This window comes from Canis lupus, chromosome 4, assembly GCF_048164855.1.
Source record: "Canis lupus baileyi chromosome 4, mCanLup2.hap1, whole genome shotgun sequence".
NCBI lineage: Eukaryota > Metazoa > Chordata > Mammalia > Carnivora > Canidae > Canis > Canis lupus.
In genome coordinates this window covers 7108696-7133203 of record NC_132841.1, presented here as the reverse complement: position 1 = coordinate 7133203, position 24508 = coordinate 7108696, and the positions used below count along the sequence as shown (strand labels likewise).

The 24508-nt window shown below is 42.8% G+C and overlaps 1 protein-coding gene and 1 long non-coding RNA gene across 3 annotated transcripts in view; one reads left to right on the top strand and one right to left on the bottom strand.

Annotated features, from left to right (window-relative positions):
* Positions 1-23009, bottom strand: part of LOC140631791 (uncharacterized) — a 51968-nt gene extending 28959 nt beyond the window's left edge. The window contains exons 1-2 of one of the 2 annotated variants that reach the window (XR_012029308.1): positions 22873-23009; positions 8123-8198 (exon numbers count right to left, since the gene is read on the bottom strand). This is a non-coding gene — a long non-coding RNA (uncharacterized lncRNA). The remainder of the gene's footprint in view (positions 1-8122; positions 8199-22872) is intronic. The other variant, XR_012029309.1, reaches the window with a different exon arrangement.
* Positions 23010-23200: 191 nt separating this feature from the next.
* Positions 23201-24508, top strand: part of KCNK1 (potassium two pore domain channel subfamily K member 1) — a 41887-nt gene continuing 40579 nt past the window's right edge. Inside the window, exon 1 of the mRNA XM_072823043.1 lies at positions 23201-23616. Coding sequence (XP_072679144.1) covers positions 23262-23616 — 355 coding nt within the window. The 5' untranslated portion in view covers positions 23201-23261. The remainder of the gene's footprint in view (positions 23617-24508) is intronic.

Sequence of the window (24508 nt, the reverse complement as noted above, 5' to 3'; positions counted from 1 at the left end):
ATGGTATAATTTATATATAATAACATCCATACATTTAAGCACACAGGTGATAACTTTTGCAAGCATATACACCCGTCTAATCACCATTCCAGGCAACATTACAAATATTTTCCTCTCCCCAGAAAGTTCCTCTTGCCCCTTTGCAGTCAATATCTCCCCCACTGCAGGCAACCACCAATCTGATCGCTTTCCACCCTAGATTGCTTTCATATTTACAAAACCATATAGTACATATTATTTCATGCCTGACTTCTTCACACAACATACTGTCTTTAGATTCATGCATGTTGTCATTTTATCAGGAGTTCATTCCTTCATTACTGGGGACAACTCCATTGTATAAATTCATATAATTTAGACAAATTGTATTATAAATAAAGCTACTACAAATGTTTGAAAACAAGCCTTTTGGTGACTTTTTCTTTCTTTGTTTTTAAGAGCTCTTCCTCATTTATTTATTTAGTTAGTTTTGTTGAGGTATAATTGACAAATAAAATTGTAAGATTTAAAGTGCACAGAGTGATGATTTGATAAATGTATACATTGTAAAAGTTAATGAAAACATCCCCCATCTGACAGATTTAGTTTTGTTGTTTCTGGTTTTTTTTTGTTGTTGTTGTTGTTGTTGTTGTTGGGAATACCAAGGTCTCCTCTGTTAGCCAATTTCAATTATACAATACAGTGTTTTCAACTATGGACAATGACTGTGTTCATCTTTCTGGAATAGAACTGCTGGGTCACAGGATAATTTGCATGATTTACTTTATGAGAAAGTACTAAAATGTTTCCCAAACTAATTGCAGCATTTCCTACTCCCACCAAAAATGCTATGGGACTCCTAGTTATTCTACATATTTGATAACACTTGATATTGCTAGTCTTTTTCTCTTTTCACTTTGCATTTTGAAGTAATTTTAGGCTTACATAAAAAGTGCAAAATAGTACAAAGAGTCCCTCTATGTTCCTCACTCTACTTACCCTAATGTTACTAGCTTGTATAGCCACATTATTAAAAATAGAGAAGTAAACATTGGTACAATACCATTAGCTAAATTATAGACTCTGTGAGAGGAGCTTGGGAAGATGGTGAAATAGGAAAACCCTGAGCTCAGCCCATCCTACATTTCAACTGGATAACATCCACATCCAAGTCAATAAACCCGAGAGTGATCCAAGGACTGGAAGAACAAATGCTACAACTCAATATAGAGGTGGAGAGAGGCCGGTGCAAATTTGGCTAAAATTGCCACCTTGCTCCCAAGTTCCCCAACAGGCACACTCTCCTCTCCCAAAGCTGTCTTGCCTGGCTCACACTAATGCCAGAGAGCAAGCACAGCCCACAGCAGGTAAAAAGTCTGTGCAGATGGCATCACTGAAAGGAAAAGTGACTCAGACACAACAGCAGGGTATGAGAAACACACACAGGATACTCTCCTGAAGTGCCAGGTTCTGGGAGCAAGGGACATGGCACTGCAGGGCACTTCAGGACTGCTTCTTCATAAAATCACTACTTTAAAGAGAAGACACAGGTGGCTTTCTTAATGCAGACAAACAGACAGAGAGGCAGAAAACATGATGAGACAGAGAAATTTATCCCAAATGAAAGAACAAGCCAAGGTCATAGCCAGAGGTCTACATGAAACAGATAGAAGGAATAAGCCTGATAGAGAATCTAAAAGCAGTGATCATAAAGATATTCACTGGACTTGAGAAAAAAGGTGAGAGATATGAATGAGACCCTTAACACAAAAATAAGGAATAACAGCAGAGATAAAGGGCTCAATAAATGAAATGAGAAGCACATTGATAGAATGAACAATAAACACACTTGATGGAATGAAGGAAGAAGCAAAGGGATGAATTAGTGACCTAGAAGAAAGAGTAATGGAAAGTAATGAAGCTGAACAAAAGACAGAGGGAAAAAATTATGCAAAACAAAAATAGATTTAGGGAACTCAGTGACTCCATCAAACATAATAATATTCATATTATAGGGATCCCGGAAGAAGAAGAAAGAGGGGCAGAAAATTTATTTCAAGAAATAATAACTGAAAACTTCTGTAATCTGGGGAAGGAAATGAAGACCAGGTCCAAGAGGCACAGAAAAACCCCCAAAAGAATCAACAAAAGCAGACCAACACCAAGACACATTGTAATTAAGTTTGCAAAATATTGTGATAAAGAAAAACTTTTAAAGTCAGCGAGATAAAAGATGTCATTAACTTATAAGAAAAAAACATAAGGCTAGCAGGAGATTTTTCAATAAAACTTTATAAGCCAGAAGGGAGTAGCAGGATATATTCAAAATACTAAATGGGAAAAATCTCCAGCCAAGGATACTCTATCCTGCAAGGCTATCGTTCAGAATAGAAAGAGAGATAGTTTCCCAGACAAACAAAAACTAAAAGAGTTCATGACCACTAAACCAGTCCTGCAAGAAATATTGAAAGTGAGTCTTTGAGTGGAAAGGAGAGACCAAAAGTGACAGTATAGAGGTAGGAAACACAAAAGTAGTAAAAATGAATTTTTCTGTAAAAAAAATCAGTAAAGGAGGGGTGCCAAAGTGGCTTAGTCAGTTAAGCATCTGCCTTCAGCTCAGGTCATGATCTTGGGGTCTTGGAATCCAGCCCTGCATAGACTCCCTGTTCAGCAGGAAGTCTACTTCTCCCTCTCCTCCTGCCCCTCCCCCCACTCATTCTCCTCTCTCTCTCTCTCTCAAATGAATAAATAAAATCTTTAAAAGCAAATAACTAAAGATTGAAAGTAAAAGGATAGAGAAACATCTATCATGAACCTGGATGTCAAAAGAAAGCTGGAGTAGCAATACTTATATTGGACAAAATAGACTAAAACAAAGACTGTAGGGTGCCTGGATGGCACAGTTGGTTAAACATCCAGCTCTTGATTCCAGCACAGGTCATGATCTCAGAGTCATGGATTGAGCCCCACATTAGCCTCCACACTTAGCACAGAGTTTGCTTAAAAATTCTCTCTCTCTCTCCCTCTGCCTCTTTCTGCTTCTCTCTCTCAAATAAAGACATATAATAATCTTTATTATAAAGATTATAATAAAAGACAAAAAAGGACACTATGTAATAATAAAGGAGACAATCCAACAGGGAGGTCTAACAATTATTTTTATGCACCCAGCACAGGTACACCCAAATACATTAAACAGTTAATAACATGGGCAGCCCAGGTGGTTCAGCAGTTTAGCACCGCCTCAGTCCAGGGCGTGATCCTGGAGACCTGGGATCGAGGCCCATGTCGGGCTCCCTGCATGGAGCCTGCTTCTCCCTCGGCCTGTGTCTCTGTCTCTGTCTCTCTCTCTCTCTCTCTCTGTGTCTCTCATGGGTAAATAAATAAAATCTTTAAAAAAAACACAGTTAATAACAAACATAAAATCAATAATAATAATACGATAATCATAGGGGACCATAACACCCTATTTACATCAATAAACAGATCACCTAAACAGAAAACAAGGAAGCAATGGCTTTCAATGACACACTGAATCAGATGGATTTAACAAAGATGATCAGAATATTCCATCCTAAAACAGCAGAATGCACATTCTTTTCAAGTGCACATGGAATATCCTCCAGAATAGATTACATATTAGCACAGAAAACAAACCTCCACAAATTCAAGAAGATTGAAGTCATAACATGCATCTTTTCTGACCACAACGCTATACAACTAGAAGTCAGTCATAAGAAAAAAATCTGGAAAGAGCACAAACATCGGTGTTTTAAAAACTTGCTACTAACTAAACAATAAATGGGTCAACCAAGAAATCAAAAAAGAAATAAAAAATTATGTAGAAACAAATGAAAATGAAAACACAGTGCTCCAAAGCCTCTGGGATGCTGCAAAAGCAGTTCTGAAAGGGAAGTTTGTCACATACAGGCTGACCTCAAGAAGCAAGAAAAATCTCAAATTAATGACCTAACTTTATACCTAAAGGAGCTAGAAAAAAGAACAAATTAAACCTAAAACCACAGAAGGAAGGAAACAATAAAGATTAAAGCAGGAATAAATTATATAGAAACTAAAAAAACAATAGTATAGATCAATGAAACCAGGAGCTGGTTCTTTAAAAAGATCAACGTGATTGATTAACCTCTAGCCAGACTTATCAAGAAAAAAAGAGAAAGGACTCAAACAAAATCACAAATGAGAGAAATAATAACACCACAGAAATACAAAAAGTCATAAAAGAATACTATGAAAAAATACATGCCAACAAGTTGGATGACCTAGAAGAGATGGATAAATTCCTAGAAACATTTAAACTACCAAAACGGAAACAGGAAGAAATAGAAAATTTGAACAGACTGATAACCAGCAAAGAATTTGAGTCAGAAATCAAAATATTCCCAACAAACAAAAATTGAGAATCACATGGCTTCAAAGGTGAATTCTACCAAACATTTAAAGAAGCATTAATGCCTAATCTTCTCAAACTATCCCAAAATATAGAAAGGGAAGGAAAACTTGCAAATTAATTCTATAAGGCCAGCCTTACCCTGATACCAAAACCAGATAAAGACACCACTAAAAAAGAGACCTATAGGCCAATATTCCTGCTGAACATAGATACAAAAATTCTTAACAAGATACTAGCAAACCAAATTCAACAACACATTAAAAATATCATTCACCATGATCAAATGGGATTCATTCATGGGTTGCAAATGTGGCTCAGTATTCACATATCAATCAATGTGACAGCATCACCTCAAGACGTGAAAGAATAAGAACCATATGATCATTTCAATAGGTGCATAAAAAGCATTTGACAAAGGACAAAATTCATTCATGATAAAAACCCTCAATGAAATAGCTTTAGAGGGAACACAACTCAATATAATAAAGGTCATCTATGAAAAACCTATAGCTAACATCATGCTTAATGGAGAAAAACTAAGAGCTTTTCCTGTAACATCAGGAACAAGACAAGGATGTCCACTCTCACCACTTTTATTCAACACAGTACTGGAAATCCTAGCCATAGCAGTCAGACAACAACAACAACAACAAAAAGGAATCCAAATCCATAAGGAAGAATTAAAACATTCACTATTTGCAGATGACATGTTATAGGTAGAAAACCCAAAAAACCTCACCCCAAACCTGTTAGAATTGATAAAATAATTCAGTAATGCTGCAGGATACAAAATCAATGTACAGAAATCCATTGTATTTGTATACACCAATAATGAAGAAGCAGAAAGGGAAATTAAGAAAGTAATTCCATTTATAATTGCACCTAAAATAACAAGATATCACTAGCCAAAGAGGTAAAAGAGGTATATTCCGAAAACCTATAAAACACTGATGAAGGCAGCCCGGGTGGCTCAGTGGTTTAGAGCCGCCTTCGGCCCAGGTCGTGATCCTAGAGACCCAGGATTGAGTCCCACATCGGGCTCCCTGCATGGAGCCTGCTTCTCCTTCTGCCTATGCCTCTTTCTCTCTCTCTCTCTCTCTCTCTCTCTCATTAATAAATAAATAAAAATCTTTTTAAAAAAATAAAACACTGGGGATCCCTGGGTGGCGCAGTGGTTTGGCGCCTGCCTTTGGCCCAGGGTGCGATCCTGGAGACCCGGGATCGAGTCCCATATCGGGCTCCCAGTGCATGGAACCTGCTTCTCCCTCTGCCTGTGTCTCTGCCTCTTTCTCTCTCTCTCTGTGACTATCATAAATAAATAAAACTTAAAAAAATTAAAAAAAATAAAACACTGATGAAAGAAATTGAAGATGACACAAAGAAATGGAAGGACACTCCATGCTCATGGATTGGAAGAATAAATACTGTTAAAATGTCTATACTACCCAAAGCAATCTACACATTGAATGCAATCGCTATCAAAATGCCAGCAGCATTGTTCACAGAAAGAGAACAAATAATCCTAAAATTTGTATGGAACTGCTAATAGCCACAGCAACCTTGAAAAAGAAAAACAAAGCTGTTGGTACCACAATTCTGGACTGCAAGTTACATTACAGAGCTGTAGTAATCAAAACTGTATGGTTACTGGCACAAAAATAGACACACAGTCAACAGAACAGAATAGAAAATCCAGAAGTAAACCCACAATTATATGGTCAATTAACCTTCGACAAAGCAGGAACGAATATCCAATGGGAAAAAGACAGTTTCTTCAACAAATGGTGCTTCAACAAATGGTGCTTCAACTGGACTGCAATATGCAGAAGAATGAAATTGGACCACTTTCTTGCACCATGCACAAAAATAAATTCAAAATGGAAGATCTAATGTGAGACCTGAAACCATACAAACTGTAGAAGAGAACATGGGTAACTTTTTTGACATCAGCCTTAGCAGCTTCTTTCTAGACGTCTCCTGAGGCAAGAGAAACAAAAGCAAAAATAAACTATTGGGACTATAGCAAAATAAGAAGCTTCTGCACAGCAAAGGAAACAAGCAACAAAACTAAAAGGCAACCTAAAGAATGGAAGAAGATAATATGACAAACTAATGACAAACTAATGACATAACTAATAAAAGGCTGGCATCCAAAATATATAAAGAACTTATAAAACTCAACACTCAAAAACCAAATAATCCAATTTAAAATTGGGTAGAAAAAAGAAAAAATAAATAAAATTGGGTAGAATCCATGAACTGGTGTGTCTCCAAAGAAGACATCCAGATGGCCAACAGACATGTGAAAAGATGCTCAACATCACTGATCATCCGGGAAATGCAGATCACAACCACAATGAGATATCCCATAATACCTGTCAGAATGTATAAAATCAACAACTCAAGAAGCAACAAGTGTGGTGAAGATGTGCAGCAAAGGAACACTCATGAATTATTGGTGGGAGTGCAAACTGTTGCAGCCACTCTGGAAAATAGTATGAAGGTTCCTCAAAATATTAAAAATAGTATTACCTTATGATCCAGCAACTACACTACTAGGTATTTGCCCAAATAACAGAAGAACACTAGCTGAAAGATTTTATTTATTTTAGAGAGAGGAGAGAGAGAGAGATCATAAGTGGGGAAAGCAGTGGAGGGGGAGGGGAAGGGAAAGGAAGAGAATCTCAAGCAGACTCCACGCTGAGTGTAGAGCACGATGTGGGGCTCAATCTTATGATGCTGAGATCATGACCTGAGCCAGAATCAAGAGTCAGATAGGAACACTAAGGGATGCATGCACCCTTATGCTTATAGCGTCATTATTTACGATGGAAGAAGTCCAAGTGTCCACTGATGAATGGATAAAGAAGAGGTGGTGTATATACACAATGGAATATTAGCCATAAAAAGGATAAGATCTTGCCATTTGTGACATCATGGATGGCCCTAGAACATATTATGCTGACAGAAAAAGACAAATACCATAACATTTTACTTATGTGTGGAGTTTCGAAAACAAAACAAATGAATAAACAAATCCATAAATACAGGGAACAAGCTGAGGGGAGGGCAGAGAGAGAGGGAGGAGGGCGGAGAGAGAGGAGAGACGATGGATAAAATGGGTGAAGGAGAGTGGGAGACACAGGCTTCCAGTAAGGAGTGAATAAGTCACCAGGATGAAAGATACGACAAGGAATATAGTGAATGATATTGTAATAGCATTGTATGTTGATAAATATATATATACACAGACACACACGTATAATATAGAGTTGTTGCATCACTATGTTGCACACTTGAAACTAATGTAACATGGTGTGTAGGGATGCCTGGGTGGCTCAGTGGCTGAGCATCCACCTTTGGCTCAGGTCATGATCCCAGGGTCCTGGGATCCCTGTGGGGAGCCTGCTTCTTCCTCTGCTTCTCTCTGTCTCTCACGAATAAATAAATATATATATTTTTAAAGCATGGTGTGTCAACTATACTTCAGTTTAAAAAAAGGGATAATAGGGCAGCCCGGGTGGTTCAGCGGTTTAGTGCCGCCTTCAGCCCAGGGCCTGATCCTGGAGTCCCAGGATTGAGTCCCACATAGGGCTCCAAGCGTGGAGCCTGCTTCTCCCTCTGCCTGTGTCTCTGACTCTCTTTCTCTCTGACTCTCGTGAATAAATAAATAAAATATTTTTTTTAAAAAAAAGGGATAATAGAATAATAAAGAATAAAAGAGAGGGGCACCTGGGTGGCTCAGTCAGTTGAGCATCTGACTCTGGATCTCAGCTTGGGCCTTGGTCTTGGGGTTGTGGTTCAGGACCTGTGTTGGTTAAAAAAGAAAAAGAATAAAAGAGAAAGATCAGGTAGGAAAAAGAGAAGAAAGAAAAAATATTGAAAAAGAATTAAATAGGATATGTGAATGAAAGAAACAATAAGAAAAAAATCCATGTATACAGCCACACAGGCTGTACACATAATTTTAAAATGAGGTTTTGTGAATGTACACCTTATGTATATGTATGCATAATATATTGTGTATATATAATAGGCTGTATACATATATATAAAATTATGTTGTGTTATACATATGAATTAGAAGTAACAAGAAATAAAAACCTACAAAGTCACCAACTTACAGAAATATAAATATTTTATATCATAACATTTCTGGTAAAGACTTGAATCTGTTACATTTTGCAAGTAGAGGCATTTTTACAGATTTCTGCAATTATAGATACAAGGATGGGATAAAATGACAGAAAAGGGAAAGCCACTGTGTTCAGCAAACTTGTCTTATTCACAGTTGTTTCAGGTAGGAGTTGTTTGACCTCAAGCAAGTTACTTAATTTCCCTAAACCTCAGTTTCGTCAACCTTATGGGGATGACTGCTCCTTCTTACGGACTTGTTGGAGCGCAAACGAAATAAAATAAAAATCATTTAGATTCCACATAAGCTTTCAAGTCTTGGTTTCTGCTCAGGTCGTGATCTCAGGGTGGTGAGATAGAGCCTGCACTGGGCTTCACACTCAGCGAGGAGTCGGCCTGAGGCTTTCCCCTCCTTTCTCTCTGCCCCTATTCTCCATGATCTCTCTTTCTTTCTTGCGCTCTCAAATAAATAAATAAATCTTAAAAAAAAAAGAAATCATTTAGTCCAATGCCTATCTCTATATACATAATAGGTATCATTATCATTACAATTTGTTTATCTTAATCCTGCTATTTTCTTGCTGGGCAGTGAAGCAGGGATAGGGTCTCAGCCAGGAGGCCCTAGATTCCCTTCCGACTTGATAGAATGTACCATATATTAAAGTTTATGAGTTCTGGGTAAGTCTAAAAGAAATTACACTTCTTATTTCCTGGGGATTTATATCTGCGGTGAGCTGAATACATCTGGGTACCATTCAGATCTACATGCCCTGAAAAGTCTCTGTGTTAAAAAGGTTTGCAGAGGCAGGGAAGATAAGATATAAAGGACTTCTCGGCTCCTCAACAGTGAAATAATGACAGAGGAGTGAGGTAGCAAACTTGTCCTTAGTAATAACCAGCACCTCAAACCACTTCTTGGTTTACAAAATACTTTCAAGTTACCTTAGGTAAGCCTTGCAGACCAATACCATCCCCTTCACACGTAAGATTCCCAACCCCAGGAGCTCACATTAACACTGTCTGTTTTCATCTGAGGGAACAGACTCACAGGGTCACACACTTCTTCTTCTTCTTCTTCTTCTTTTTTTTTTTTATTCATGAGAGACATAAGGAGAGATAGAGGCAGAGACACAGGCAGAGGGAGAAGCAGGCTCCATGCAGGGAGCCCAACGCGGGACTGGATCCCTGGTCTCCAGCATCACCTCCCGGGCTGAAGGCGGCGCTAGACCGCTGAGCCACCAGGGCTGCCGGGTCACACAACTTAAGTACGTGTGGAGCTGCTTGGGACCTGGGTCAGCCTTCTCTGCCTGGTCTCACGGGGCCCCATCGAGGTGTCAGCAGGACTGTATCCCTTGCTGGAGGCTCTTGGGAAGAATGTGGGCAGAACCCAGTTCCTGGTTGACTGACATACCCATTTCCTGACTGGCTGTCAGGTGGGAGTTGCTCTCAGCTTCTAGAAGCATCCACAGTTCCTAACTGGTGAATCTCTCCCATGCTTCAAATCCCCCTCACCTCTCCTTTGCCTCGTCAACCTCTCTCTAACAAAGTCTCTGACCTTCCTCTTCTGATTTTCAGGGCTCCAGTGATTCCACTGGGCCCTGCTCAATATTCCAGGTTAATTTCCTTGTTTTAAGGTCACCTGATTAGTAACCTTAATTCCATCTGCCTTTGCAGCAGTACCTAGATTAGTGTTTGATTGAATAGCCTGGGGAACCAAAACTCACAGGGGCTGTCTCTTAGAGTCCCGATGCAGCACTGTAGGTGGCAACAGGTCAGTAAGAGGGTAGCCTCCAAGACAGCAGGTTTGCTTGAAAAGCAAGGACAGGGCAAGCATACAACATACTAGAGCAAAACTCCAAAGTCTTATAAGGACAAGAATGTACCACAGCAGTCCTACTAATTTCACATTCTGTGAAAACAGCCCAGTCACCACACGGAAGAAACACAAAGCCCTTTTATTTGGGGTGTCTTAGTGGATTCGAGTCTCAAGAGAGAGTCAACTATGGGCTATGGTTTCACCAAAGACCAATGAGGCCGACCAGGAGGTGAGCTTTGGCCAAGGGGCTGGTCTGGGCACTGCATAGCTCTGATGATAGCTCTTGATATGATCTATCTGCTGAGCCTTCAACACACACACATGTGCTAGAAACTCTCTTCCTATTACTTTGACATCTGATGATTCCATTTATGTCCTCTCTTCCCAAATAAAATAGATGCTGATGGCACTTTATATTGAAAAGAGTAGACAAAAATTTTGTATTCTATGGAGAACAAAACCACGTTTGATCATTCCAAAAAAAAAAAAAAAAAAGCAGTGGCAGATCCATATACCTTTTATTTCTACTCTGTTTATTTGCCTTCAAGTAAATGCTTATTGTAGGGTCAATCTGTGGCTTGCTAATTCTTGTCTCAAATATTTTCTTTTTTTCTTTTTTAAATATACGTGTTTATCTAACACGTGGTATTTGAAGTCCTAGTTCAAGAATGACTTTTCTCAGGAAGACACTTTCGGTAGCTCAACACAGTTCACAATGTGTCTTTCATCTTCTGAATACGTGGGGCTCTTAGCACACAGCTCAGCTGTGAAAAGTCATTGCGACCATGCCTTACTTTTCCATAGTGCCCAATCATATATTATAGGATAATTATTTTCCTTGATTCTCATTGTAGGTATAGATAGGTGATGAGTTATTATCAGTCCTCTTTGTTCTTTTTTTGTTTGTTTGTTAAGCCCATGAAGAAAAAGAAGCCAAGGGACGATAAATGACTTATTCAAGATGCATAGCTAGTTGGAGGTAGAAGCAGAGTCTCCTAAAACCTAGGCTAACACCCTTCCTGTACATCTTTGTAGCACTTGGGGACAATTTCTCAGCCTGTTCCTCTTGTTTTATCTCTCCCTCCACAGGTCTCTAAGGACTGTGGCTTTTGGCTTATGCTATGTCTTACATCTATTCCTGCCATCTTCCTGGGAAATATTTGACATCTGTGTGGGTGTCCCATCCAGCAACCAATATCTGTATGTTTTTGACTTTCTTTATGCCAATAATCTACCTCTACTAAACTTCAGTCACTCTCTTCCATTGTAAAGCCAAAACTGTCACTCTCTAGAATGTTCCATAGATGAATGTTAATTTGGATAACCCACCATTCTGACTTCCATCTCCCCCAGAATTTGCCAAGATCTAAACTTGTATAGACAACTGCCTAGTGGGACATGTTCCCTTGCATACCTGAGGAGTAACTTGGACTCAACTTGTCCTAAACTGAAATCATGAACTTCTCTTGCAAACCTTATCCTTCTCTCAACTTCAGTTAATGGTGCCACCACCATTTCTTCCCACAAGCCAGAAACCTGATGCCCTTGTTCCACCTACACCCATGTATCCACTCAGTCCAACCCCAAATCCTGGAGACTTCTCAAGTCTTTATGCCCATCTGCTCACATTCATTCATTCATTCATTTTCATTTCCATGAACTTCCACTATGTGCCAGATTCTGTTCTAGATGCTGAGGCTACAGAACAGGCAGTGATCCCTGCCCTTACTGCATTTACCCATGGAGGTAAATTGCCATCATTCATTTTCTGGAACATTCCTTCCCAATCCAGTGGTTCCATGGAATCTACTCCTGCTATACTCTGGACCATTCTTTACATTGCAAAGTGGATATTTTGAAATGCAAATTCTTATGCTGAAAACCCTTCCTTGGAGTCCATGAAAAAGACCTATATTCCTAATCTGCCCTGCAAGGTCCTGTGTAATCTGGGCCCACCACCTTTATAGCCTCTTTTCCCCCTAGTTCCAAACTCTCCCTCAGTCCCACTTCTTTCTTTTAGTTAATCCCAATCATCTTTCAGTTCAGCCTAAATAGCAGGGTTCAGGGAAGCCTTTCTGATTCCCATATTCAGACAGACTTCCCTGTTACTTGCCTCATATTCCCTGCATGTATATCTGCCATATAGTTCCTCTCTCTTCATATTTAGTTAATGTTTGGCTCTCTCATTTGAATATTTCTTTAAGACAAGAAACATTTTGTTCACTATTACATTCTCTGAGCCTAGCACAAGTCTTGTTTTTCAATCTCTATTTGTTAAATGAAGCAATAAATAAGTGAATGAACCATCCAACACTTGCTTTTCTCTCTTTCTTTGTCAACTTCTATGCTATGGATCACAGTCATACCTACTTCCTCTGGGACCATTCTTTTTTTTTATAATAAATTTATATTTATTGGTGTTCAATTTGCCAACATACAGAATAACACCCAGTGCTCATCCCATCAAGTGCCCCCCTCAGTGCCCGTCACCCATTCACCCCCACCCCCTGCCCTCCTACTCTTCCACCACTCCTAGTTCATTTCCCAGAGTTAGGAGTCTTCATGTTCTGTCTCCCTTTCTGATATTTCCCTCACATTTCTTCTCCCTTCCCTTATATTCCCTTTCACTATTATTTATATTCCCCAAATGAATGAGAACATACACTTTTTGTCCTTCTCCGATTGACTTACTTCACTCAGCATAATACCCTCCAGTTCCAACCACATTGAAGCAAATGGTGGGTATTTGTCGTTTCTAATGGCTGAGTAATATTCCATTGTATACATAAACCACATCTTCTTTATCCATTCATCTTTCGATGGACACTGAGGCTCCTTCCACAGTTTGGCTATTGTGGACATTGCTGCTATAAACATCGGGGTGCAGGTGTCCTGGCGTTTCATTGCATCTGTATCTTTGGGGTAAATCCCCAGCAGTGCAATTGCTGGGTCATAGGGCAGGTATATTTTTAACTCTTTGAGGAACCTCCACACAGTTTTCCAGAGTGGCTGCACCGGTTCACATTTCTGGGACCATTCTTTATCAAGTGTCTTCTTTCTTCTCCTGCTTTATACCCCACTTTTCTACTGGCTCCTTCCCGGCAGTACACAATCATGCTCAAGTCTCTGTTGTCTTAAGCACACAACATGTCCACACAACAACCGTCCCCAGCCCCATCCCATATCCCCATTAATCACTCCCTTTCCATCCCTCAGTCTAGCTGGAGCTAATGTTCTGGGCTTATGGTCTTCACTTCTCACCTCACTCTTCTTAACAGCAGCTAGTATCTGCCAGGCCCTCTAGAACTTCACTGGATGGGGTTTCCCACAGCTCCTTGATGGTCACATTTCACCCTTCACCTGTGTATCCCCTTGCAGCCTCCAACCTCTAGAGTATTTTCCTGGTTAATTTCTCTCCTCCTTGGCTTACAGATTACCACTCCCCCCTGGTTTTCTTCCTGCTCTACTCCCCACATCCTTTCTTGATTGTTTCCGATGTCTTTTGGTCAAAGTTTCTCTCGTCTTAAAATAATAGATAACATTCTATATGTTTCTCTAACTCTGTTCTTTCTCGTCCCTTTACATCGTCAAACATTTTGGGGGCACTGTCTTATCTGGCTACTTTTGCTTGCACATTCTCTACTTATTGCTCAATTTACACAATCTCCCTCTGCCTCTCTCTTTTCACTGAAGTCTTGCTCTTCTGTCTTCTCCTTTCTTATTTTTCACACAGGCAGTTTTCTTCTCTTGTACCTGATCCCTTTAGCCCCAGCACCCACTGCTGCCTGAGAAACCCTACCGGGTTCTCAGATAATTGCAATGAATCTGGTTGGTAGACAGACAATCATTGGTTTGACCAGCTTTGGTTCAAGCTCTATGCTTAGTCCAATCAGTCATGTTAGGGGTAGGGTCATGGCCATAGTCCTGCTCCTAGGATCTGTAAGTGTGTTGTGTTGTGTCGTATTTCAAAGGTGATGTGCAGGGCAAATATTCAAAGATGAACTAGTGGGACATGTTTTTTATTCAGTGAATTGAATTGAAGTTCAATTCAATGTATATGGAAAACCCTAGAATCCAATAGAACAAAATTATCCCCCAAATAAATCACTTCCCTGTCTGGGGCCCCTCAAGCAGTTCCTTGTGCTAAGAATAGCTTCCTCGCATTGAAAGCAATGACAAATACTTAGTACATAAGCACAGGGTGGTTGACCATGGTTCTAAAAACATTTCTCACTAAACAAATTTTTCATGCCTGGGAAAAATGTAATCATTGTGATTATTTATTAATCAAACAATCAAAAGTATTTATGGTACATTCATCATATGAAAAAATTGTACCAAGTACTATCAAGGTTACAAAGAACTAAGAGATGCAGGGATTTTTCCTGAGAGTCTACACTGTCATAGGGAGACAAAGCATCTATGGTTGATACTTGAACAATGCTGGGGTTGGGGGCACCAATCTCCCATGCAGCTGCAAATCTGCAAATAACTTCTGACTCTCCCAAAATTTAACCACCAATAGCTGACTACTGACCAGAAGTCTTACTGATAACATAGTCAGTTAACATACATTTTATATGTCCTATGTGTCATACACTGTATTCTTATAATAAAGCTACAGAAAATATTAAGAAAATCATAAGGAAAATATATTTACAGTACTGCATTGTATAGAAAAAAAACATACATAAGTTGACCTAGGAAGTTCAAACCCATGTTGTTCAAGGGTCAACTGCACTCATAAAAATAATGACACTGGAAGGGGTATGTTAGGGACCTGGACACGCAAACAGATAATGTATGTAGATGAATTCAGAGGGAAGAGAGATAGGGTTTTGTGCATTTAGTTTTTTTTTAAAGATTTATTTATTTGAGAGAGAGAAAGAGAGAGGGAGAGGGAGAGGGAGAGGGAGAGAGAGAGAGAGAGAGAGAGAGAGAGAGAATGAGCAGGGGGGAGGAGCAGACAGAGAGGGAAAGAAAATCCCAAGCCAACTCTGCACTGAGCTGATGATGCTCTGCTCCACCTCATGACCTGAGCTGCAACCATGAGTCAGACACTTAAGGAACTACACTACCGGGCACCCCTAGTTTGGTAGTTTAAAAAGGTGGCCTAAATGGTAGCTCTGGATGAGGTCTTGCAATACAGGAAGGTTTAAGTGGAAGTGGCATGTGATACGGGAGGAATTAAACTATACTAGGATGGAGAGGAGGTACTACTAAAGCAAACTCAGAAGTTTACAGACTTCATTTGGAGTCCTGGACCTAAAGTTTGGGGGGGTTTGGTGGGGGAATCTCAGTCTTTTTCTGTCTGAGTAGGTAGGTTCTTGAAAAGGTAAACCACTGACCTCAAGAATAAAGCCACTCTGCTGGAAAGCTTCCCGGAAGACACTTGGTGCCCCAGGTGCAAACACAATAGCTTATGAAGTGCATTGTGCCAAGCCATCAAAGAGCTTGCTGGCCAGGGGCTGTCACTTAGGGGGAGCACTGATGAGAGCCAACATCCAGGCTGGACCACTCCAGGAGGGAAAAAAAAATTGCCCAACACTTCTTTCTCTCTCTTTTCCAGTATTAGGGCCATAATCTCCCACACCATAACCATCTGAAATCATGGAATAACAAAGACTGGGGGAGCCCATTTCAGATTGCTGAGACACATGACCTGGTTTTGGAGAGCGTAATCGCTGAGTTAACTGTGAGGTGACCACAGCTCAGATCAGCAGGAGCTCAGAGGCAGGGGACAGTGGGGGAGGTAAGTGTGCTGCTGGGGGTCCTTTCCAACATGCATGGCAGGGTAGAGCAGTGGATGTCATCAGAATACTCTCTACAGTGGCTCTTCTTTTAACTAAAAAAAATTTTTTTTTTTTAAGTTTCAGCGTCTCCCCCTTCTATTCAATCTCTTGCTTCCATCTTTCTCCCCTTTCCTTCCTTATTTCTGGCACCCATAAATAAAAAGTGAGCAGGGATCGATTATGCTTTAGCACTCACAGGTAACGTGTGATCGGAGGCCTGCTTAAGAGACAGAGCTGAGAGCAGGGAAATTAGGAACATTGTTCAGGCCAGGGTGGACAGTGTGTCACAGGTGTGCGTAGGCAGGAGGACCTGAAGGGGAGTCATCTGCTGCTTGCTACTCCACCACCAGACCCACCCACGGGCTGAACCTGATCTGCGTTTCTCACATGGTGGACACCTCCCACCACAGTAAGTGGACGTGGCAACACCCTTTGTCAAAGACAACAGAGAAGCCAGGGGGCTGGGCACCGCCAGGAGTTAGCGGCTCAAGGCTGGAGCAGGTTGGGATTCCTGGCTAGGAATCCACAATTTTCGGAGGCACCTCAGGGTAATTTTGTGTTTTACTTGTTCCACACCTGTCCTCCCCATACACCTGACCTTGTAGACGCTACAACTGCAAGATCTCAGATTTGTTAAGAACCTTAATAGGCTAAGTGCCCTCCATTGTATCTTTCTAATTTGCGATTGTTTGCCTTCTGCTTGAACCTCATGGCTGGAGCTCATTGTTTCTAGAGGCAGCTCATTCCGTTGGCAGTCCAGTCATAATTAGAACGTTCTCTCTTACAGGAATTTCTAAATCCTATACCTTGTATCTTTCACCCGTTAGTCCTAGCTTTGCCCTTGGAAGACACGCAAAATAAATTTGCCTATTTTTTCTCTGCATGTAGCCATCACATCATCCTAAATTTTCTTTCTTCAAGGCAAATGCCTGGAATACCCCTGCCATTTCTCTAAGCTGAGTTTCCAGACCCATCATCAGCCAGGTATATCTCATGGGGGTATGGGCCATGTCACTGAGATTCCTTGTACTGAGCACCCTCACCCCACAGACTGTCCAACACTCTCCAGAAGTTAAAGATGTCAACTTCAAAGACCCACATTAGGGATACAGTTTGTTGGCTGGTGGGATAGCTTCAGCTCACTCTTAAGGACTGCATTCCTACTGCCAACCCAAATGCCAACATTTTAAAAAATTATGATAAAATATACATAACACAAAATTTACTATCATGGCTATTTTTAAGTTTGCGTTCAGTTGCACCAAAAGCACATTCATATTATTTTGTACAACCACCACCATCCATCTCCAGTATTTTTTATCTTGCAAAATTGAAACTCTGTCCATCCCTATTAGACACTAACTCCCCACTTCCCTTTCTTCTCAGCCCCTGGCAACCACAATTCATTCAAACTTGAGTTTGACTACTCTAAATATCTTATGTAAGTGGAATCATACAGGTTTTACCCTTTGCAATTGGCTTATTTTGCTTAAGACAATATCCTCAAGTTCATAGTATAGCATGCGTCAGAATTGCATTATTTTTTAAGGCTGAAAAATACTCCATTGTATTTTTGTAAGGTGTAAGATTTTTGTAAGATGCAAACTTCCATCATTGTAAGTTTATACTACATTTTGCTTACCCATTCAGCTATTGGTGGACACTTGGGTGCTTCCTCCCCTTGACTATTGTCAATAATGCTGTGAACATGGGTGCACAAATGCCTCTTAGAGTTCCTGCTTTCAACTCTTTGGGGGTATAAAGCCAGAAAAGGAATTACAAACGCTAATATTTTGTCCTTGCTGCTGATTGGCTGGGTTTCCCTAACACTGTGTTTGTGAATTTCACTTTTAGAAAGTGAACGACTTTCCTATAGAGCTACAATCTCTACAAATTGTTCTCATCATCTCAACCTGTTGAGAGAATTAAGCCTAGTCACATAAACTGCGTGTCATTGATGTCTTATTATCATACAGCACAATAGTGATCATTTACATCATTATCTCTCTGTCTGATTAACTTGCAAGGCTCTGTGCCAGTGCAAGATTTGTTTTTCACAAAGCTTGATCACTTGTCTCCAAATTATGTCAATTAACGTGAACACCAATGCAGAAAACAGCCCCACTGCCTCTCACACCCACTGCATCCCCTCCCATCCCACCCTTGCTCCCTTCTTGTGAATCTCCACCCTTTCCTCTGAGTTTTCTTCCATATTCCTTTTTTTTTCCTGAGTTTTCTTCCATATTCCTCCACCCTTTCCTCTGAGTTTTTCTTCCATATTCCCTCCCATCCCACCCTTGCTCCCTTCTTGTGAATCTCCACCCTTTCCTCTGAGTTTTCTTCCATATTCCTTTTTTTTTTTTTTTCTGAGAAATACATGGGATGATCTCTGTCATGCTGAGGCAGGTATAGGGTGGCAGAGATGTCAGTTCCAGTTTGCATGGTCACAAGAGGGAAGTAGCCAGCCCACAGAAGTCCTAGACCTGACATTGCTGAGATTGCTAACTTCCCTGAAGACAGGTGAGCGACATGTCCAGAGCAGTGGGCTGAGAAGAGGAAGGGAGGCAGCCAACCTCTATTCTCAAGATTCAGGTCAACTATGAGAGCCAAAACCACAGAAATACTTGTGTTCTTTAGCCCACCCACCTCCAGGCTCCACTCAACAGATCTCACCTTGCTGGGCAACACCTACGTCTGGTCCCTACCAGACCACTCCTATCATATTTCCAATTTCTACCATAGTCTGATGGTAACATATGATTTAAAAGTATTTGGGAGAAGAAACCATACCTATTCTCCTAAAGCTGTTTGGAAAGATAGAAAGAGATGGAGTACTTCCAAATTCGTTCTATGAGGCCAGCATCACCTTAATTCCAAAACCAGACAAAGACCCCACCAAAAAGGAGAATTACAGACCAATATCCCTGATGAACATGGATGCAAAAATTCTCAACAAGATACTGGCCAATAGGATCCAACAGTACATTAAAAAAATTATTCACCATGACCAAGTAGGATTTATCCCTGGGACACAAGGCTTGTTCAACACCTGTAAAACAATCAATGTGATTCATCATATCAGCAAGAGAAAAACCAAGAACCATATGATCCTCTCATTGGATGCAGAGAAAGCATTTGACAAAATACAGCATCCATTCCTGATCAAAACTCTTCAGAGTGTAGGGATAGAGGGAACATTCCTCGACATCTTAAAAGCCATCTATGAAAAGCCCACAGCAAATATCATTCTCAATGGGGAAGCACTGGGAGCCTTTCCCCTAAGATCAGGAACAAGACAGGGATGTCCACTCTCACCACTGCTGTTCAACATAGTACTGGAAGTCCTAGCCTCAGCAATCAGACAACAAAAAGACATTAAAGGCATTCAAATTGGCAAAGAAGTCAAACTCTCCCTCTTCGCCGATGACATGATACTCTACATAGAAAACCCAAAAGTCTCCACCCCAAGATTGCTAGAACTCATACAGCAATTTGGTAGCGTGTCAGGATACAAAATCAATGCCCAGAAGTCAGTGGCATTTCTATACACTAACAATGAGACTGAAGAAAGAGAAATTAAGGAGTCAATCCCATTTACAATTGCACCCAAAAGCATAAGATACCTAGGAATAAACCTAACCAAAGATGTAAAGGATCTATACCCTCAAAACTATAGAACACTTCTGAAAGAAATTGAGGAAGACACAAAGAGATGGAAAAATATTCCATGCTCATGGATTGGCAGAATTAATATTGTGAAAATGTCAATGTTACCCAGGGCAATATACACGTTTAATGCAATCCCTATCAAAATACCATGGACTTTCTTCAGAGAGTTAGAACAAATTATTTTAAGATTTGTGTGGAATCAGAAAAGACCCCGAATAGCCAGGGGAATTTTAAAAAAGAAAACCATATCTGGGGGCATCTCAATGCCAGATTTCAGGTTGTACTACAAAGCTGTGGTCATCAAGACAGTGTGGTACTGGCACAAAAACAGACACATAGATCAGTGGAACAGAATAGAGAATCCAGAAGTGGACCCTCAACTTTATGGGCAACTAATATTCGATAAAGGAGGAAAGACTATCCATTGGAAGAAAGACAGTCTCTTCAATAAATGGTGCTGGGAAAATTGGACATCCACATGCAGAAGAATGAAACTAGACCACTCTCTTTCACCAGACACAAAGATAAACTCAAAATGGATGAAAGATCTAAATGTGAGACAAGATTCCATCAAAATCCTAGAGAAGAACACAGGCAACACCCTTTTTGAACTCGGCCATAGTAACTTCTTGCAAGATACATCCACGAAGGCAAAAGAAACAAAAGCAAAAATGAACTATTGGGACTTCATCAAGATAAGAAGCTTTTGCACAGCAAAGGATACAGTCAACAAAACTCAAAGACAACCTACAGAATGGGAGAAGGTATTTGCAAATGACATATCAGATAAAGGGCTAGTTTCCAAGATCTATAAAGAACTTATTAAACTCAACACCAAAGAAACAAACAATCCAATCATGAAATGGGCAAAAGACATGAAGAGAAATCTCACAGAGGAAGACATAGACACGGCCAACATGCACATGAGAAAATGCTCTGCATCACTGGCCATCAGGGAAATACAAATCAAAACCACAATGAGATACCACCTCACAGCAGTGAGAATGGGGAAAATTAACAAGGCAGGAAACAACAAATGTTGGAGAGGATGTGGAGAAAAGGGAACCCTCTTACACTATTGGTGGGAATGTGAACTGGTGCAGCCACTCTGGAAAACTGTGTGGAGGTTCTTCAAACAGTTAAAAATAGACCTGCCCTACGACCCAGCAATTGCACTGTTGGGGATTTACCCCAAAGATACAGATGCAATGAAACGCCAGGACACCTGCACCCCGATGTTTATAGCAGCAATGGCCACGATAGCCAAACTGTGGAAGGAGCCTCGGTGTCCATCGAAAGATGAATGGATAAAGAAGATGTGGTTTATGTATACAATGGAATATTACTCAGCTATTAGAAATGACAAATACCCACCATTTGCTTCAACGTGGATGGAACTGGAGGGGATTATGCTGAGTGAAGTAAGCCAGTCGGAGAAGGACAAACATTATATGTTCTCATTCATGTGGGGAATATAAATAATAGTGAAAGGGAATATAAGGGAAGGGGGAAGAAATGTGTGGGAAATATCAGAAAGGGAGACAGAACGTAAAGACTGCTAACTCTGGGAAACGAACTAGGAGTGTTGGAAGGGGAGGAGGGCGGGGGGTGGGAGTGAATGGGTGACAGGCACTGGGGGTTATTCTGTATGTTAGTAAATTGAACACCAATAAAAAATAAAAAAATAAAAAAAAAGTATTTGGGATCCCTGGCCTAGTTGTAATATGGACCTAGGGCAGAGGTCTAAGTCAGAGAAGTGAAATTCGGGAGACAATGACAAATTCATCTGAAGAAACCTTGTAATGATGATTTGTAAAGTTCAGCATAATCTAGATGCATGCTGCTCTGGGTATCTGTCAGTGTACAAACAGCTATCTGAAAACCTGATGGTTGAAAATAGCAACTGTGTTATTATATCTCACGAGTCAGGTCAGGCTCAGCTGGGAGAATCTCAAATATGTAAAATATTTGTATTTTGTATTGTAAAATAGAACTGTATCTGCCTAATCTACTGCATAGGAAAAAAACATTTCTGCAGAAAATTTTAAAATTATAAAAATGTACTAGAAATAAAAGTCACCTATGTACTCCACTATCACTCAAAGACAACTGTTGGGAGCCAGTTTATGTATTTGAGATTCTAGACGTAAGACTGTGTATCTTCAATAAGTAAGATCAAGTATGCTTCAGCAGGCTTCAAATACATCTTTAATAGCTACATGATATCCACGCTGTAGAGATAACATAATTTATCAAACCATTCCCCTACTTGGAGCATTTTGATTGTTCCTGACTCTTATCTTCATAATACGTGCACACATATGTGTCGCCTGTATATAATATACGTGTACTATTTATGAATAGCCTTGTCTATAAATCTTTGCCTGATGATTTTTTCTTAGGACACATCATGGAGTCAGAGTACAGAAACACCTCAAGGTTCTGGAAATGTATTGCCAAATTGCCTTTCCAAAAGGGTGCACTGGTTTTACTCTCACCCACAGTCAAGTGGTGACACTGACGCTGTCACCTTAAAAAGAACACTCGGGAAAGCTCAGTTTCTCCTGTTAACTTTGCTTCCCTCTTCATTTTAAAAAGCGAGAGTTCAGAAATGTGACTTTTCTCAAACTCTCCTTTGCTCTCAGATTCTTGAGTGGGAGGAGGCTTCTATGCCCCAACCCCGAGGTTTTGATATTTTCACCATCATCATTGGCACCAGATGGCTCGAGCCTTGGCCAACAAGGCAGACGAAGGAAAGCATCCTAGCGCTCGCTATTTTGCCATACAGGCTGTGGAGGTTAAGAAGAAATAGGTGGGACCTAGGTGGGCAGCAGGTGTAGCGGGCACCGGGCGGAGGCTTGGACAGGCAGCGCACCGCCCCCCGGGCCGGGCCGTCACACCCCGCCCGCGGCCCGCCGGGCCGGGCTGCAGCTCCCGGGAGGGCAGCGCGTGTCTGCGGCGGCGGGCGGGGGTCCGGGCACCCGCGCGCCGCGCCCACCCCGCGGGCCCCGCGCCCAGCCCCGGCGCTCGGGCCAAGTTTGCCACGCGGTCTCGGCCGACTCCCGGGTTACCTGAGCCGCCGACCACGTCAGCGCCACATCACCGGGGCCGTTTCTATTGCGGGGAAACAGGAAAAGAAGGAAGGAAAACCTCCTCCGGGCGAGCCAATCGCAGGCAGACGGCGCCGCCGGGGAGCGTCGAGGGCGCGCGTGGGGGCGGGGGCGGGGCCGGGGCGGGGCCGAGGGCCGGAGGGGCGGGGCCGGGGCGGGGCCGGGGCGGGGCCGAGGGCCGGCGGGCCGGGGCGGGGCCGGGCCGTGGGCGGGGCCGGGGCGGGGCCGAGGGCCGGCGGGGCGGGGCCGGGGCGGGGCCGAGGGCCGGCGGGGCGGCGGGCCGCGCTCGGGCCGGTCTGCGGCGTGGGCCTGGGCTGTGGCGGCGGCGGCGGCGGCGGCGGCGGGGGAAGATGCTGCAGTCCCTGGCCGGCAGCTCGTGCGTGCGCCTGGTGGAGCGGCACCGCTCGGCCTGGTGCTTCGGCTTCCTGGTGCTCGGCTACCTGCTCTACCTGGTGTTCGGCGCCGTAGTCTTCTCGTCGGTGGAGCTGCCCTACGAGGACCTGCTGCGCCAGGAGCTGCGCAAGCTGAAGCGGCGCTTCCTGGAGGAGCACGAGTGCCTGTCGGAGCAGCAGCTCGAGCAGTTCTTGGGCCGCGTGCTGGAGGCCAGCAACTACGGCGTGTCGGTGCTCAGCAACGCCTCGGGCAACTGGAACTGGGACTTCACCTCCGCGCTCTTCTTCGCCAGCACCGTGCTGTCCACCACAGGTAGAGGCCCGCCGCCGAGGGCCACCCCGGCCGCTCTGCCCCGGCCCCGCCCCCGGCCCCGGCCCCCCCCGCTCCGGCCGCCCGGGCCCCTCGGCCCCCCCAGCCTCCCCAGCCCCCCCAACCCCCCCCCCCTGCGGCGCGCACAGCCCGCGGAGCCGGAAGCCGGCGGGGTGGCCACGGAGCGCGCCTTGGGTGTTGCGGCCGGTAACTCCCGGGAAGTGGTCCCTAAAGGCTCCGGCCTGGGTGGCCGCTCGGGCTCCACGGGCTGCGTCCCCGTTTCGCGGTACCCAGCGCCGACTGTCCGGTCGGCATCTGGGGCATCCCGGCCGCCCCGCGGTTGCTTCGGGTGCGCCCACCTTCCTCCCTGACCCCGTCCCGCAGGGCCGAGGCTGCGCCGAAGGGTCACCTTCCCGAGGGTGCCCTCCCTTTTGGTGATGCATAGATTTCTCGGCTCTTTGCTGTTTTGGGGGCGGTGGTAGGGGCAGCCGAGTGACATCACTGTGCTCTTGGCAGGTGACCTCTGTCCGAGCAGACCGGCGGATCTGGTTTCTTTTCAGAATTGGAGGAAGGCTGAGGGAAGGGAGCATCCGATTGCCTCTGATCTGGCAAAATGGGGGCACCCTGATTCAGCAGTTTTTTCAACTTCAGGTGTGCAAGGCCACCCTTAAACTTCGCAGGGACACTTCACCGCACTACTTAGCCCGCAGGAAGCTCACGAATAGGAGGAGCGTCCTCGGGTGAAAGCGCAGGCCGGCGAGTGCCCCAGGGCGCCCTTCCTTTGCCGGATTAGATGAATGAAGGCTGAATTTCCCCAGCGGCTAAGTGGGGCACTCACACTTGGTTGGAGATAGTTATAAGTTGATACTTGAACCCTGGAAAGTATCTCAAAGAA